The sequence below is a fragment of the Chrysoperla carnea genome, chromosome 4, assembly GCF_905475395.1.
Source record: "Chrysoperla carnea chromosome 4, inChrCarn1.1, whole genome shotgun sequence".
Lineage (NCBI taxonomy): Eukaryota > Metazoa > Arthropoda > Insecta > Neuroptera > Chrysopidae > Chrysoperla > Chrysoperla carnea.
In genome coordinates, this window is record NC_058340.1 from 15,157,085 (window position 1) to 15,173,681 (window position 16,597).

Genomic DNA, 16,597 nt, shown 5'->3' on the forward strand with positions numbered 1-16,597 from the left:
AACGACGATAACCACTCAGTTTGGAGTAGCAGAAAAATTAATCAATCATGGAATCATGGAATTTTTAAGTTAAGAAATTTCAATTTTTTAATTTCTGATATTGTCGAATATACAAAATTGTCAAACATCATTTCAGTCGGCAATGAAATATTATGCAATCATGAATGAGAAACCTGTCGCTGCATCGTTCTAGCCTGAACTAAGTTTAAGAATTAAACTGCAAACAGTTTTACAATTTTTTTTCATCTTTTTGTGAATGCAGTAGAATGATTAAGTACATTTTTTAAAACCTATTCAAAGCACCCTAAAAGTTACATGATGCGAATAATTAATTCTCAAAAAATTTTTTAAATTACTTATTATTAATGATTTTTAAAGTGCAATCATGCTTTAAAGCTTTTGACAAATTACTAAATTTTGAAACCAGAATGATTTACAATTAAATTAGAATCAACTGATGGCAAATTGGTGCACAAATGTTCAATATATCCTCAAAATTTCAACTAAGTAATATTAATTAATAAAGAGGTTAAATTAATAATTATTAAAATTATATTCAATTTTTAATTACAAAAGAACTTGTAACTAAAGTTTACAAAATTTATCAATATATTGAAGTTGTATACGGCAAATTTATTACTTTTAAATCACAAAAAGTTTAATTTTTCGATAAGGATAGTTTTTTTTAACCCTTTCCGAATTTCTGAGATAATCGATCAACCATCGCTGTTTTTACTAGGAAAATCTATTCAAAATAAATAATCTTGGGAGCCATCAAAGCTCAAAGTTATTTAAATGTCTTCGTAATATTTTACATTGTTTTTATACAGGTATGCAAAAACGGAATTCCAATGAACCGTCTTTCCAACATCTTTTATCAATCATTTTAATCGACGCAGGATATTTTGAACAATCTACCCGCTAGTAAATTGTGGAGAAGTGAATCTTCTGTTCTTTTTTGCTTTTCTTCTTCCCAGAAAATATAATGGTGATAAATATTCTTATACATTCGTATATGTATCTAAACAATTGCGAAGTGTGTATACGATTTTTTTTTTAAGAAATAATGTACATATGCCGCAACCAATTAGTCTTTATTATTTAACATTATAATCTTTTAACTAAACGACGCCATTAACCTAGCGGCCTGTACGATATTCAGTCATTCAATCAAACAGCTAAGAAAATGACTTTGGTGGATAACGTTTAATTACTTGCTTGGCCTACTGATTTAAATTTAGTTCCACTTTCTGCCACCTGGCGCTGCGGCAAGAAACAATATTGTTGGTATTTCTCACAGTTTGAGAAAGTTTACGGGGAAAATTTTTTTTTTAATGGAAACGTTTCAAAATTTAGTAGCAACAACAAATTCTAATCTAGGTCTAAAAATCTTGATATACTCATCAATAAATATACTGGTGTGCTAATTTACTTTAAATATGTGATAATTTTACAACATTGATTGAACTATCAATTATTTTTTAGAATATTTTTTTTGTGTATAATTTCAGATTCTAACAATTCCTTATGATTCTAAAATATTTTGTTTTAACATATCTTATACTCATTTTTAAATCTCTATAATACATATTTAATTGTCATATACTTACAACTAACTATTTTATCGATTCAAGATAGCAAATGCAAATTTTATTATTATTTTTTTTTTTGTTATTTAGAGGCGCATATTTATTATTAATCGCCTTTTTTGTATTTAAATAATTTGTTTTATATTCTTCTGAAAAAATAGTTTCATAAACTTTAATAAAGCTTTATATGACTGAGGCTACTCATAAGATGATTTTTTTTTCTTAAAATGCGCAATACTTTTGTTTTTGTACATAAACGTGAAAATTCGACAATTTGTTCTTTATTTTCCCGTTCTTTAAATAAGTATGAAAATTCAATACTTCTTGATGAAATTTTCGTTCAAAATACGACGAAAATTACTTTACACAACTGATTTCGAAAAACAAATCCTTATTTCTCAATCTTTAATATAAAATTAAGCAAAAACAAAAAAGGAGACGTTTTCACTTTGCGTAAGTATCATCACATTCTAAATGTTAGCCGATAGCTGTATAATAATCAGATAAGTATGTTAGTCCAAGAGCTAGTGACACATCTAGAGCACGGATTCGACGTTATAATGCTTTGATGGTTGATCTCCCTGTCATTCACAACAGGGACAAGTATTGCGCAAAATTGGTAGGGCGCGATGGTACCATAGCTCTAAAAACGTCGATTATATTAACGATATTCCCTAATCACATTAAGTGCAATAATAAGAATGCCACGTATTTTAGTATTAATAATTCGGTCTATGAATCCTCATATTTCAAAACTTTTTTAATAGCAATGGTCCAAATGATCTATGATTTATTGCATCATGGAAATGATATTAAAGCGTTATTAAATGATAAATTATAGAATTTACTTTTTTGCTGTCTTGCCTTCTTATCTAAGGGGGGATAATTGCGGAAATATTAAATTTTAATATTTCCTTCATTTTTATGGATTTTAGAAATTTAAGGTATTTCTTACTTTTTTTACTTATGTGTATAACAACAATATGTATAATTTTTTAGTTGAATTATATATAGTCGTTTAAAGTTACGTAATATCTAAAAATATTGAAATAAATTTGTTTACATTTAATTTCATTCTTTATTGTTAGTTTTTTAAAATCGATTTTAGCTTTTGTACGTTAGCATACATAATTGGGTAGTGTCAATTGGATATTTGGTTCACGGGTATAGCCAATTAGTTACATGATATATTGTGTTTTTGTTATGTAAATGCTTTTAAACAATCGAGTCTTGATAATTTAAACCTCAGTATTAAGTGGAATAGTGGACCTTTGTCCTAACATTTTTTTAATGCTTCAAAAGACGTTCGTCATCGAGCCAAAACATCGTGTGAAATCAATTTTTGGATAACATCAATAACTACGAAGGATTTAAATAAATATGAAGGATTTAAATGTACAAATAGAAAGAAAGGAAAATAATACTTGATGACGTCATAACCTGCAATTGCCATAGAGACTACATGTATAAAGTTGTTTTGCAAGAATAAGATAGAAAAAATTATTTAAATGTTTATATCTTTTATGTTTATCAATCGATTTTAATTTTGATTTCGGATCTTATAATCTATTCTTGCTCATTTTCAAATGTTAACGAAAGGTACATTACTATCGACATCAGGACAAAGGCCTACTCATGACAAAAATCTCAATTACGATGGGTTTTAGAGGCCTCGGAAAACATTCGCTATAAGTTAAAGTCTCAATGTCGTTAGCTCTAGGAAAGATTCAACGGTTTGAATTTTTCTATTTTCCACTCAAATTTGAGTTATTGCAAGTCGACTGTATAAAGAAGGAAGTTTTTTTGAAATATTATTTCTATAATGACCGGAAATATTATTTCTATAATGACCGGAAATATTATTTCTATATTCCTCTTTTGCACCTACAAATATTTCTCAAAATATTTGACCATAAGACCATTATAATAACAACAAGCAAAGTAAATGAATCAAATTTTAAAATAAAATTGTGCGCAATTATTATATTTTAATGGTTCCTAAAATCTCTTTTAAAAAACTATACATTTTTTCTTTTATAAATATTGTAATTAATATTAAATACTATATTTTATTATATTGATGAATTATTTTTATGCAAATAAATTCAAATTTAATTAAAGTGACTGTACTTGTTGTGCCAAGTTGATTAATTAATAATTGATTTAACTTTAATACTCACTCACATATTAAAAAAAAGTAGCGTATATATACAATGCTATGCGTTGATTCGGGTGTTGAATTTGTTTAATTAATAAATTTTTTTTAAATGTTTATATGAAAGTTAAATTATCGATCAAATAATTAAAATTTATGATTTTTGTTTTTTATACAGACTACATTTATATCGGGATAGATGGGGAAACATGTATTGTTATAAATTTAAATTAAAAATTTTATTTGTAGTATTTACAAATACTGATTAAGTATTGTTATAAAAATTACAAATTTAATTACGTGTGATACATTTAAAAAAATCCTTTGAGCACCAAATGCAGTCGCTGATAACATCGAGTACTGTTATATAGGCAATCGAGGTTCATTTTACGATTATAAAAATATTTGAACTAAATGAAAACTAATAGTAATAGCAAGAACATATACAGGGTGTCTAAGTTAGCTACATATGGAAAACTTTTTAATTATATTGTTTATTACGAAAAAAATTTATTCTTTATAAAAAGCTCTGTTACATATCTCAGGAATAATTTCCTGAACGATTTCCCTTAATTATTATCTGTTCAAAATGGCTTACATTTCTAAACGACAATTAACATTCCTATCGAACTTTCTCAATTTGTGGACATATTTTTGAAAGCAGAACTGTTTGTAAATAATAAATTTTTTCGTAAACCTTATAATTAAAAATTTGTTCATATGTAGTCAACTTAGCTATATATATATATATATATATATATATATATATATATATATATATATATATATATATATATATATATATATATAGGCTAAGTGATTGTAAACAAGGACATGAACCCCGAATGGAGAGGGTAAAGGGAAAAGACGCCTATCTGAGCGAGTTCTAGTCCTCGGGCTTTTATCAGGCTTTCAACCTTTATCTTTTTTGTCTTTCAACCAATTAGAAGTGAATGAAAAAAATTTCAATTGTTTACAAGCACTTAGTCTGAGGCGCAGTAAAAAGTACGCAACGACTGATGACTAGATCCAACCCACATAGGCGCCGTAAATTCAGACACGGGAGCTTATAGCTCGGCATAGGAGGTTTCACGTCCTTATATATATATATATATATATATATATATGTTCTTAAGTAATAGTCTAAGAGACCTTCACCCATCTGATAACCAGATTAGATATATTTTTTTATGAAATTTTATTGATTTATAAACACGCTTTTGATAGCTTGTCTATCGAAAAGTGTCCGTGGCTATTAATAATTAAATTAATTTAAATCAATTTTTTCCATGAGCGGTTTTTTGCAGGTAAGCCTATACCAATGTTTTCGTAATTAAATTATTTTTCTTCTGATACCAATTTCGATTGGTTAACAGGTCGATGTATATTGACTTACCTGTTCATACGGTATGCGAACAGATCTGAACCGATCTGATAATCAATCGAAATTGATGTCAGAATAAAGATAATTTAATTATTATTAATTTAATTAATGATATAGGGTCTCCTGTAAAAAACCGTCCATCGAAATAATTGATTTAAATTAATTTAAAGTCATGAACACTTTTCGGTAGACAAGCTACGATAGGAGTGTTCACCAATGAATAAAACTTTATAAAAAATATGTCTCATCTGATTTTCAGATGGATGAAGGTCGATCTTATACCATCTCCTATACCATAATATTTTGTTTATGAATATAATAAATTCGAACTGATAGAGTAATATAACTACAAAACATGTGTTATAGATATTGACATATTCAGATTATCTCTCCATAAACGCTTGGCGCTCAAAGGGTTAAAAAATGGTATCTGTGTATTACAGATTGTCTTGCACCTTAAAAATTGATCTGTGTGATTCATTATATTTCAATGAAATAGCGTAACTTTAATTCTAAAATATAAATATTAAAGTAAAATCACAGTCTAATTTTGTAAATATTACTTTATTAATAATATACTCTTAAACTGTGACATCATTTTAAATATTGATGTTTTAGATAAAGCCGCGACAGTAAGTTACTCAATGATCTGAATACTAGTAGGAGACAGTATCTGATAGTTCTGTTGGAACTCTTTTCGTGTCACACTCTTTTTTAAAATTGTATTAAAAGGGAAAATTTAAATCTACACACAAAATTATGTGTAGCTGAATCTATATTAATAATTATTATTATTTTTAATGTTTGCTGGTCTGAATTCCACAACCAATTTCATCCAATCCATCCAGCATACTCTATTCGGATAGCATTCAGATAATATTGTAAAGTTTACAAAATCCTATAAATTTTTTTTATTAATTTCATATTGAAAGAGTGGCGTATGTTGTTGCCACTTAGCTTGTTGGATAATTTTCGATTGAAAATTTATTTATCAAAATTAAAAATATACAAAAAATGATTTATTGAGAAATACAATTAAATAAGGGCATAAAATCTATGAGTTAGTTTTCCAATGAAGACCAGCCAGCGCTTTTTCTTTATTTTGTTACGATTTTCTATAAAAGTTATAGACAAAGTTTAATAATACAATTCATCAAAATGAGCGACACTAGCGTATCTTTTGAGGGTTACACGAACTATTTTGAAGTTAAAAAGATCATTTTTTGACTGTTTCATGTATACATTACATCGGCTAATTATGCAGAAGATAGCAGGTGCAAATCTTAGTTAACCCACAAAATTTTTTTTAAAATGACAACGTGAAAATTTTGAATTCGTATAACCTACAATAGTATCGCTAGCGTACGGTTGTTTCCAATAATTTTATACATTTTGCAATGTCTTTTAAGGGTTTGTCTATGATAAAAGCTTTTTATACCAAACCTAAATGGCTAACAAAGTGTTAAAAATTACTTTGTGTCTTTTCAACCCATGCTTTAAATTTGATTTAGTATGATAATTTTAATTTAGCGGCTAATTAATTTGCAAAATGTAGTGCAATGAATTAGTGAGGCTGCCAATAGTCTAAATTTTATTACTTTCTTTATGGTTACTTGAATCTACATTTCTTTTTGTCTTGTAGAGAAAGTTTCATCGATATAAAAATAATTTCAAAAGCCAAACAATAAATTAGCGATTTAGATTTAATTCAAAGTATATAAATGGTGTAAAGTTAAACTCCGACTCTATATTTTATTCCACCAACGCTAAACGCACTCAGTGTAAAATTTAAATTTAAGTTTTACATGAAATTATATAGCAAATTCATTAGATTTTAGAATTACATTTTTCGAATATAAACTGCACATGATTCTCTTAATTAAGTAGTTAGACCAAGAATTATATTTTATTAATATTTCTATATACATTTTAAGATTAATCCTAATTTAATAATATTTTTACATTTAGTGGCCTATTATTTAAAAAATTAACTACTTTTTTTCTTAAATAAAAAAATAATAAAAAATTTAAAAATGATTATTTTATTTAAAATTTTTTTTAAAAACAAGTAAAAGTAACGAAGGGATAAATGACTAGTTTTACAGAAATAAATTAATGAGATAAATCAATGATTAAAAAGAAAAAAAAAATTAAAAAATTTAATGAAATAACTAACAACCAGAGAGACTTCAGCCAATTTCCAACACAAATAGATTCTTTTCTTCAACAGAGATAAATGTTTATTAAATGTTCACCAGAATATGAAATAGGAGTTCAGGTTTTTGATGCTGATGAAGTGTTATTAAGTAACTGCTGTAGTAACAGGTATTTGTTTTTAGTTACGAACAAGACACGTGTTATAAAATGCCAATAGTTAGTAAGGAAGATCAGGTGCTGATGGTTGGAAACATTCTGTAATTGTGTTAATTATTATTGTTAGTAAATTTAGAAAATTTGTTAGTATTAAATAAAAATAGAGAGAATTTGTGGCATTATACATTATATATATAACTCTTGATAGCAAAGATATAGATATTTTATAGTCTAGAGACGGTATAAGATCGATCTTCACCCATCTGATATCCAGATGAGATAAATTTTTTAAGAAATTTTATTGATTGGTAAACACGCCTATGAAAACTTGTCAATCGAAAAATGTTCATGGCTATTTTTAATTAAATCAATTTTAATCAAATTTTTATTCATAACGATTTTTTGAAGGTAAGCTTATTTTCGTTTTATCATTCTTCTGATTAAACATTAATCTAATCGATTTAAGTTTTTGCCACAAACTCCCTTTTAATATTTATCTTCAAATCCAATGATCTCCCTAAAAGCCTAGTGTGCTCAATACTCAAATAGGTAATTAACGAAAATTTTTTCAACATAAAATTTTACCATTATTTCAAACAGCTGTATTTCTGCGAAAAATCTTGGAATTTTGAATCGCAATAGCTCATTAGAAAATTTGTACTTTCTAGTCTTGGAATCTATTGCTCAAACATTTTATCACCTCTTGCTGCTTTGCACGGAGGGTTGAAAGTATGAGAAATGTTATCCCTATTTTATAAGAAGTTTAGAAGTGTACCGAAATTTTAAAAATTATTTTACAACAAATTTGTTAAGACTGTTCGAAAGCTTGTTTATTACTCTTGAAAGTGAGGTATAAATTTCCGTACGAGCTTTTTGGGCCAAGATATTCGCTTTCCAAGCAAAATTGGCTCTGGTGGATTTAAAATCCTGTATCTTTTGAAATAATCATCGCATTGAATTTTTATTATGGTTCGAAAACTTAAACTGCTTTCCTTTAAACCCTGGCATAGTGTTATAAAAAATCTTTTTCATCACCCCTTACCGCACGGAGGGTAGATCTTTGGATTTGGATAGAAATTTATATTTAAACATGAAATACAAAAAAAAAAAAATTGTTAATAGATTCTAACTACATGCAGAAATAAGTATCCGAAATATTCTAATCTCCCGAATAAGAAATTACTCAAAAGATCCTAATGTCAGTTTTTTTTAATGATTGAATAAATTAATTGGAAAATGTGAAGGAACACAAATATTTATCAGGGAAAGATTTATTCTGTTGACTTTTTGGCTATTACCCAGCCAAATTGATTATTAAAAATTTTTCAAGCGCATTGATTTATTCATTAAATAATTTTAAATCTGTCTTAGGTTTCTGAATAAAATGAAATGTAACTAGGTTTGCCATATCTAAATCTACTTTCATTAAATGATCAATTTTATAAATGTTTTTATTAAGGAAGATCGAATTAGTTCCAATCTACAGTGACATAAATCCTATTACAATGCGTTAAAAAAAGGACAGGTAGTCATGGGATTTCAAAATGTGTGGTTATTTGTTAAACATGAGGAAGCTGGAACTGATTAGTTCGATATAATCTAAAAATGGATTTTTTTAATATAAAATTGGATGGTTTCCCTTCCTTTAAATATAAAAATAATTTTGGAACAATTTTATAAAATGTACAAAAGTAAAAAATTTAGGATAATTTACACTAAAAATAGAACGATGGAAGTGGTTTACATTATTTAAACATTGCTGGTGATTGTGTATTTTTCAGACTAAGCAATTACAGAAATAAAGAGAAATCGTCAAAGCTATTTACATCTGAAATTTTCAGGTCCTAGCGCAAAGGGGGGAGAGAGTTGGGAGGGTTTTTCTGGCCTTAGCGAATACTTTTTTGAGTGGTATAACATAGAAATGACGTGGCATAGGATACAAAATACTAAAATGTAATAAAATTTATCAAGCGAAATGGATTTAAAGTATTCTAAATTTACTCTGACGTTTTCAAGACATTATTACCGCGTTTTTTTTTTGCATTAAAATTGCTTAGTCTTTATTTTAGATTCGTAGCATCACGGATAATCGAAAACTTTCGATAATTCTGGACATATCTGCGACTAAATATAGACTCTGTAAAAGTTACATTGACAATTCGTTTTGGATACATATTTTGTTATCAGATCTATAAAATTTTTGAGACATACGCCTTATAAATAAATTTTTACTAACAATTTACTTACAAAGTTTTCTAAAAACAATAAATTAAGAAGTACTTTTAATTCTTAATACTGTCGGTTTATTAAAAAAGAAATAACTAGAAACAGTATGGGACTGATTTTAGGGTCACCTAATCCGATACCATTTCTCAATAAATTATATTCTATAATAACTTAATTATACCTCAATATCCGTACACGTTCAAAACGTACAACAGATTTCTGACAAGAGAATTATTATTGGGCATGAGTCTTTCCTCTGGCTGTTTTCATTTGTCATACATAATCCAGATCCGCTCTCATTCCCCGCATTAAACTGCGCTTTTCAATTGTGCGTTCAATAAATTTCTTTATCTCTGAGATAATCCATACAGTTGATGTCAATGATACAAGAAATACTAAATCTGCAACAAAAATATTTTTTTTATTAATGAAACTTTTTAGGTGATAATGCTTCGTTGGCAAAGTGTCATAATTTAAAAATGGCAAAATTAGTCGTAACATGTCACCTTGAGTATTAATTCAATAAAAGTAGAAAGTTGAAAATGTACGAGCAGTTATGATAAAGATTTTTATTTATTAGTTAAGTCAGTGCATCTATCTTAATCTATCTTAAGTCTCTGTGTTAACGTTTTTCCATCTTAGCTTTGAACCTGGAAATAGGCATTCGACCTTAGAACGCGTTTCTAAAAAAATATTTCATAATACTCTTCATAGTATGTTATTTAGAATTGAAAAAGTGAGTTGAGATATCGCATTAGACAAGTTAAATATTAAAAAACTAGTCTAAAAAAGGCTAAAAACAGGCTATAGAAATAATATATAAGTGATACATACTTTCTTTTTTTTTGTGTATAGGAAATTTTGTTACAGATATGATATAAAAATTACGTACTGAACCAGTGCGCACGCAGTTTAATAACTAAATTACTGCGGTACATTTTTAGACCGTGGATCTAGTTTTCGTCATTAATCAGCACGATAAGTTTTAAAATGAGGAGTAAAACACCCACAGTGGGGCAAAAGACCCACTGAAAAACAAGCTAGAGAAATAATTAATAAAATATTCTTAGAGAAATAATATATAAGACATTATATTTTTATTGCATCATTTTTGCTGTGATTACAAAAAGAGATGTAATAATAAAATTTCTTAACACTTAGATTATTGGAACCATTTTTTATGGAAAATATAATCAATGGTCCAGAATCTTTTCTATTTTTTAATATAAATAGGCTGATTTAGCTAAATTTTGCCTTGTTTTTGGGCGCTTGGCGAGTACTTAGGCAGTGGTACTATCTACTCTCATTACTAACATTTCGAATAATTTTCTACTTACCCTTTAATTCGAGTGCTTCAGTTTGGAAGACCACTTGCAATGGTTGGAAATAAATGACTGCAAGTTGGCCAAGTAATGACAGGCTAACAGCCACTAAAAAAAATCGATTACTAAACAAACCAATAGTGAATACACTTTTTGTTTGTGATCGACATGATAAAGCATTAAACATATCAAATAATACAAAACATGTGAATGTCATTGTTGTATCACGTGGTGTAATTATGTTATCACTCATTTCACGTTTAAAAACCCACAATGTACCAATTATAATTACAGACGCTGACATTAATACATTTATTATTACAGCACGTGTAATCATTGGTTCTTTTGTATTACGTGGACGCTGTCTTAAAACATCATGATCAACAGGTTCAACGCCTAAACTTTGAGCTGGGGGGCCATCCATTATAATGTTAATCCATAAAATCTAATAAAAGAAGGAAGAAAATTAGACAACAAAAGAGAAGACTTAATCAAATTTTTTTTTATTGTAAAAACTATTAAGAAAAAAAAAAAAAAAAAAGAAAAAAAAAAAGAAAAAAGAAAACGTGGAATATTTTTTTTCTATTCGCTACATGTTAAATATTATCTAAAATCTGTATTTTTCTGGATTGAATGCATAATTTATAACATAAAATCTCTTTAAATTACCGCTTAATAAAAGCGTTAGAGATCAACTTCTAGTAAAACTATAAAAAATTTTCTTTCTTTTCAATTTTTTTCAAAATCAATTACTCCAAAACCAGAGCAAAAAAGAAAGTAAGTTCCTTGTTAAATATGTGCAGGGGTGTCCTCCGAATGTGATCCTAAGTTGGCGGGAAGTATTAATTGATCTGCATAATATTTAAATTGTTGTATATATAACAATTAATTGTAATACATAGCCTGGCATTAAAATTCACTGAATGCTAATTTTTGTGACGCGGCTAACGGCCGCCCCGTTTATAACCATAAAAAAGTTTGGGGCGCTATTTTATTTTGGGGCGCCAATTTATTAAAAATATAGTGTAGTGAAAACCCGGAATAGAAAATAGACTTTAGTTAGTTATGCTTTACATCTCCTAAAATTTAAATTATTTAAAAACTAACCTGCATAGCATTAAGTGGATTTGGTATTCCCATCAATGTTGCTAGTGCAATTAGTGATAAGGCTGCAATGGAAGTGGATAGTTGAAATCGAACGAAGTTCCTGATATTATAAAATATACCTTTCCCTTCTTCAATTGCTGCACTGAAATAAAACAATTTTTATTCAATTTTTAGCTTAAAACAACTATTTGTTAAACGATATTATAATTCCTAATATATCATTATTTAAGCATGTACGAGCATCGGGCAATTTTAAATAAAAAGCTTGAATTTTATATGAAGTTGAACTGAGTTTAAATCAATTCTGAAAATTTTAGGGGAGAGGGGTTGCCTGATTATTTAAAGACATAATTGACTTCAAAAGTAGGCATATTAAACATTGGTTTTATGGTAAAACGTTAGATGGACGATATGTTTTCATAAATTTCTCCAAAATTAGTAATTAAAAAAAAAAAAAAAAAAAACTATTTAAATTTTAATAAACTTTAATATATTATTGAAAAAAAAAATCCCGTTGTGTCCGACTAATTAAGGATGTATGAGCACGGTAGTGGGGACACAAACTTTAAAAAAGTAATATAAATATTTTCAATTTTGATGGTGAATTATGTTACAACTTGACAATATAAGACGAAAAGTAAGAATAAAATTTTTGTATAGCTGGAGTAATTTTCAAAATAGAAATTTTGTTTAATTATTTAGCTTTCGATATTTCGAAAACCAAGGAATATATCGAAAAATTGTGTTCTTACTTTGTCTACATTCATGAAGTTATAACTTGTCTAAATTCATCATCAAAGTTGAAAATAAGGTACAAATAATTTCAACCCTAAATCTAAAATTTGGTGCTCGTGCACTTTAAAAAAGCTGTATGAAGACAAAAAGCTGGGATGTAATATTTAACTAAAAAAAATTTAACACTTTTTTACCTCTCAAGAAACAACACACATGAAATGGATAAAATTTATCAACTTACATTATTGTATGAAAATCATCATCAACTAAAATCATATCAGCTGCCTCCTTGCATACATCTGTACCATTTTTACCCATAGCAATACCAATATCAGCTTTCTTCAATGCTACACCATCGTTAACACCATCACCAGTCATACCCACAATATTACCGGTGTGTTGTAACGCTTTTACAATGGATAACTTATGTTTGGGCGTAACACGATAGAACACGCTTACATTATTTATACACTTCTCTAATTCGATATCAGACATTGAATCAATTTGATCACCAGATAGTGTTTGCATATGCTGCATTGTATCTAAACCAATTGTATTAGCGATGGCAACAGCTGTTTCGTATGCATCTCCAGTCACCATTTTTACTTTAACGCCAGATTGTTGTAATATGCTGATTGATTCACGTACCATTGGACGTGGTGGATCACATATACCAACTAAACCCATGTATATTAAATCATTTAATGAGGAACCTTTTGCCATACCAATTACTCTTAAACCTGCATTTAAAAAAATCAATTGAAATTTTGCATATAGGTTTCATTTTATATCTGATCGGGTAGCCTGATGCGCAGTACAAAATACGCAAAGACCGATTCGCCCAGATAGGTACAATTTACTTGCTACCTTAACCATCCTAGTTTTAGGTCCTTATTATATATGTTCTTGATTAGAGCATTATTTAGGGGGACATTTAATGAGAAAAAAATTTCTTTATTTTGCTTTATATCTCAAAATAAACAATATTTTACAGTTCACCAATGATAGAAGGCATATTTATACAGCTACAAGCAACATAAATATGTATTTAAATACAAATAACCTGCATGGCTCATAGTTAAACATTAACATTTGTTTGTAACTTTTACAAACAAGTAGAAAAAAAACAGAACACCTTTTTACAGTCTGCCATTAATTTGAATAAAAGGCAACAATTCCATACACTAAAAATTTATGGCAGATATTTTAGTGTATTGAACAGTCTTGCTATTTATTCTAATAAATGGCAGACTGTAAAATTTTCTTCTATTTTTTACCAACAATTGCTAATTTTTAACTATGCATTAATTCGTTATGCACGTTATCTTATACATTTTTCTATTGCTTGTGGCTGTATAGTGTATATATGTCACTACCATTATTGGCAGACTGTAAAAAATTGTTTTCTGTCACACTCACTTTCTGTGACAGTTTATTAAGGAGGATTTTTTCCCAAAAGAAGATCTACCCAGATATTTTTGAATAAATTTCCTAATAAATAATATATATACTTGAAATTAGCATGCATGATCGGCTTAAAACTCGACTTTAAGAAGAAATTTATAAAACAGTTTTTGTTTAGACTTTAATTTACTTTTGTCATTTTATAATTTTTGAAATTGACTAATTTTGCCATATTTATATCCTTTTTAGGGGTGTTAAGGAAATGAAATCGATGGACGTGTTTTCACTTAAAACAATAATCACTTCAGGTCAAGAGTTATTGAGGGTGGGTACTTTTGAAATGCTCACACTGAATAAACATTTCTTTTTATCTACAATACCGAGTAAGATTTCTGATAACTTGTTTAATTTACTCACAGATGATGAAACTATAGTTTGCAATATACCTTAAGCAGTATTTAAAATTCGTCGATATTTTCTCTCATACGTTTTCTAATAATTTAGATTTGGATAATTTTTAAAGTTAATACAAATATTATTAGAATATTTAAAAAAAACCATTAATAAACAAACCTTTGCGACCAATTTCATGTGCTTCAGCTAGATATTCATCTTGTTTCTTTTTATCAAACATATGTAATTGTCCATTATGAATATACTTAGTACATTTTGGTAGAATACGATCTAATGCACCTTTCACAAAATATACTTCATCTTTTGTATCACTATATTTATGTATACATTTCACAATCATCATTTTTTGTTCAGATGAGAATGGCAATTCTTCTAATCGAATATAGCGTTCACTTATTCCATACATTCCGTGTTTCATAGCAGCAGCTAAAAGTGCACCTTCAGTTGGTGTTCCCAATAGTGTTTCACCATTTATTACAGCATTGTTACACACTGAGCCAACCTAAAATTAAACAACAATTAACATGTTAGTCACAGTTATATTTTAATACAGTTTATTAAATTCAACATTGCTTTATCAGTGAGTTTTTGCTAAATAGAATTTGAAAATAAATGGAAACTAGCATGAAGTGCGGTTAAAATTAGCTGGATTTTAAATTACAATCCAAATTTTTGTTTATTCCATACAAAACATTTACTAAACATTTGTAGTATGAAACTAAAGTTTTTTTAATTCAAAATAAAGTCAAAATTCCTCATACACGATCCTTTTGATAGCTTTTTTCATTTCAACACACTTAGAATACGAGAGTGAGCCGGCACACTTCAATGGAAAACTCACATTGCACAGAATCCTGTACTCGAACCTGGGTCCTCTGATATCCATCCTAGGATGTAACCAACTGTCACTCCTGTTCTATATGAGTGTTTCAAATTATATGTAAACCCTGCTTCTTCTGTGTAATTTTTTCAAATGATAAACAGTACAGTCTCACCCTGTTAAGTGGGATAATGTGTTGAGGTAGCAAAAGCTATTAAAAGTATCATATACGAGAGGCTTTGAATTGTATACAAAAATTTGAAATATATGTAAAAATTTAGCTTCATAATAAAAATATGTAATTTGCATGAATCATCTAGCAGTGCGAGGGAATCTAGAAAAGTAACTTTTTTTTTACTATATTTTTTCAGATTCAAATTTTTTTGTATTCAAAAGAAATTATTTCGTAACTTCTGTATTTTATTTAAAAAAATTAAATACAAGATATATTATTTTAACCTTACCTCTAATAGATTATATACTGACTCTCGAGCACGGTCGATATTATCACACCGATGAAAACGTATTTCTCCTTGATCGTTATATCCAGCCCCTGAAACTTCTGCTAAGTATCCATCCGAAGTCACTAACACTGTCACTGTCATTTCATTTTTAGTGATTGTTCCTGTCTTATCTGAACAAATAACATTTACGCATCCCAATGTTTCAACTGTTGGAAGTTTTTTAACAATGGCGTTTCGTTTCGCCATACGCATTACACCTAATGCTAATGTTACCGTAACCACAATGGGTAAGCCTAGAAATATTATGTAATTGTAATTAATTATTAGATCCAATAGTTTGGTAGTTTACTTGAAGTTTGAAAATTGGTATTCTAATGCGTTTTGATCAGTTCCGGATTAAGTCATCGCGGGGCCCGTAGCCAGTAAACGTTTGCGGAACTCGTATTAACAATAAAGAGACAAACTTGTTTGCATTTATGCTTTTATTTTAGTCAACGAGTTTTCCACCACACTTTTTTAACTTTCGTAATCCACAATGACTTTTTTATCGGCGCTCACATCAATTTTTTTTTTGTACTGGGTCCGCAGGGCCTGTAGCATTTGCTACTCTTGCTATATGGTAATCCCCAATTGGTTTTGATTGACAACGAATGTAAAAAAATAT

General features: G+C 28.3%; 1 protein-coding gene across 3 annotated transcripts in view; it reads right to left on the bottom strand.

The window, feature by feature from the left end:
• Positions 1–7,213: 7,213 nt before the first annotated feature.
• Positions 7,214–16,597, bottom strand: part of LOC123297596 (calcium-transporting ATPase type 2C member 1) — a 52,569-nt gene continuing 43,185 nt past the window's right edge. For all 3 annotated transcript variants that reach the window (XM_044879329.1, XM_044879327.1, XM_044879328.1), the window contains 7 exons: positions 15,934–16,226; positions 14,809–15,151; positions 13,073–13,571; positions 12,097–12,238; positions 11,005–11,434; positions 9,849–10,068; positions 7,214–7,540 (listed from right to left, as the gene is read on the bottom strand). In XM_044879329.1, the coding sequence (XP_044735264.1) occupies positions 9,941–10,068; positions 11,005–11,434; positions 12,097–12,238; positions 13,073–13,571; positions 14,809–15,151; positions 15,934–16,226 (1,835 nt within the window). In that variant the 3' untranslated portion in view covers positions 7,214–7,540; positions 9,849–9,940. The remainder of the gene's footprint in view (positions 7,541–9,848; positions 10,069–11,004; positions 11,435–12,096; positions 12,239–13,072; positions 13,572–14,808; positions 15,152–15,933; positions 16,227–16,597) is intronic.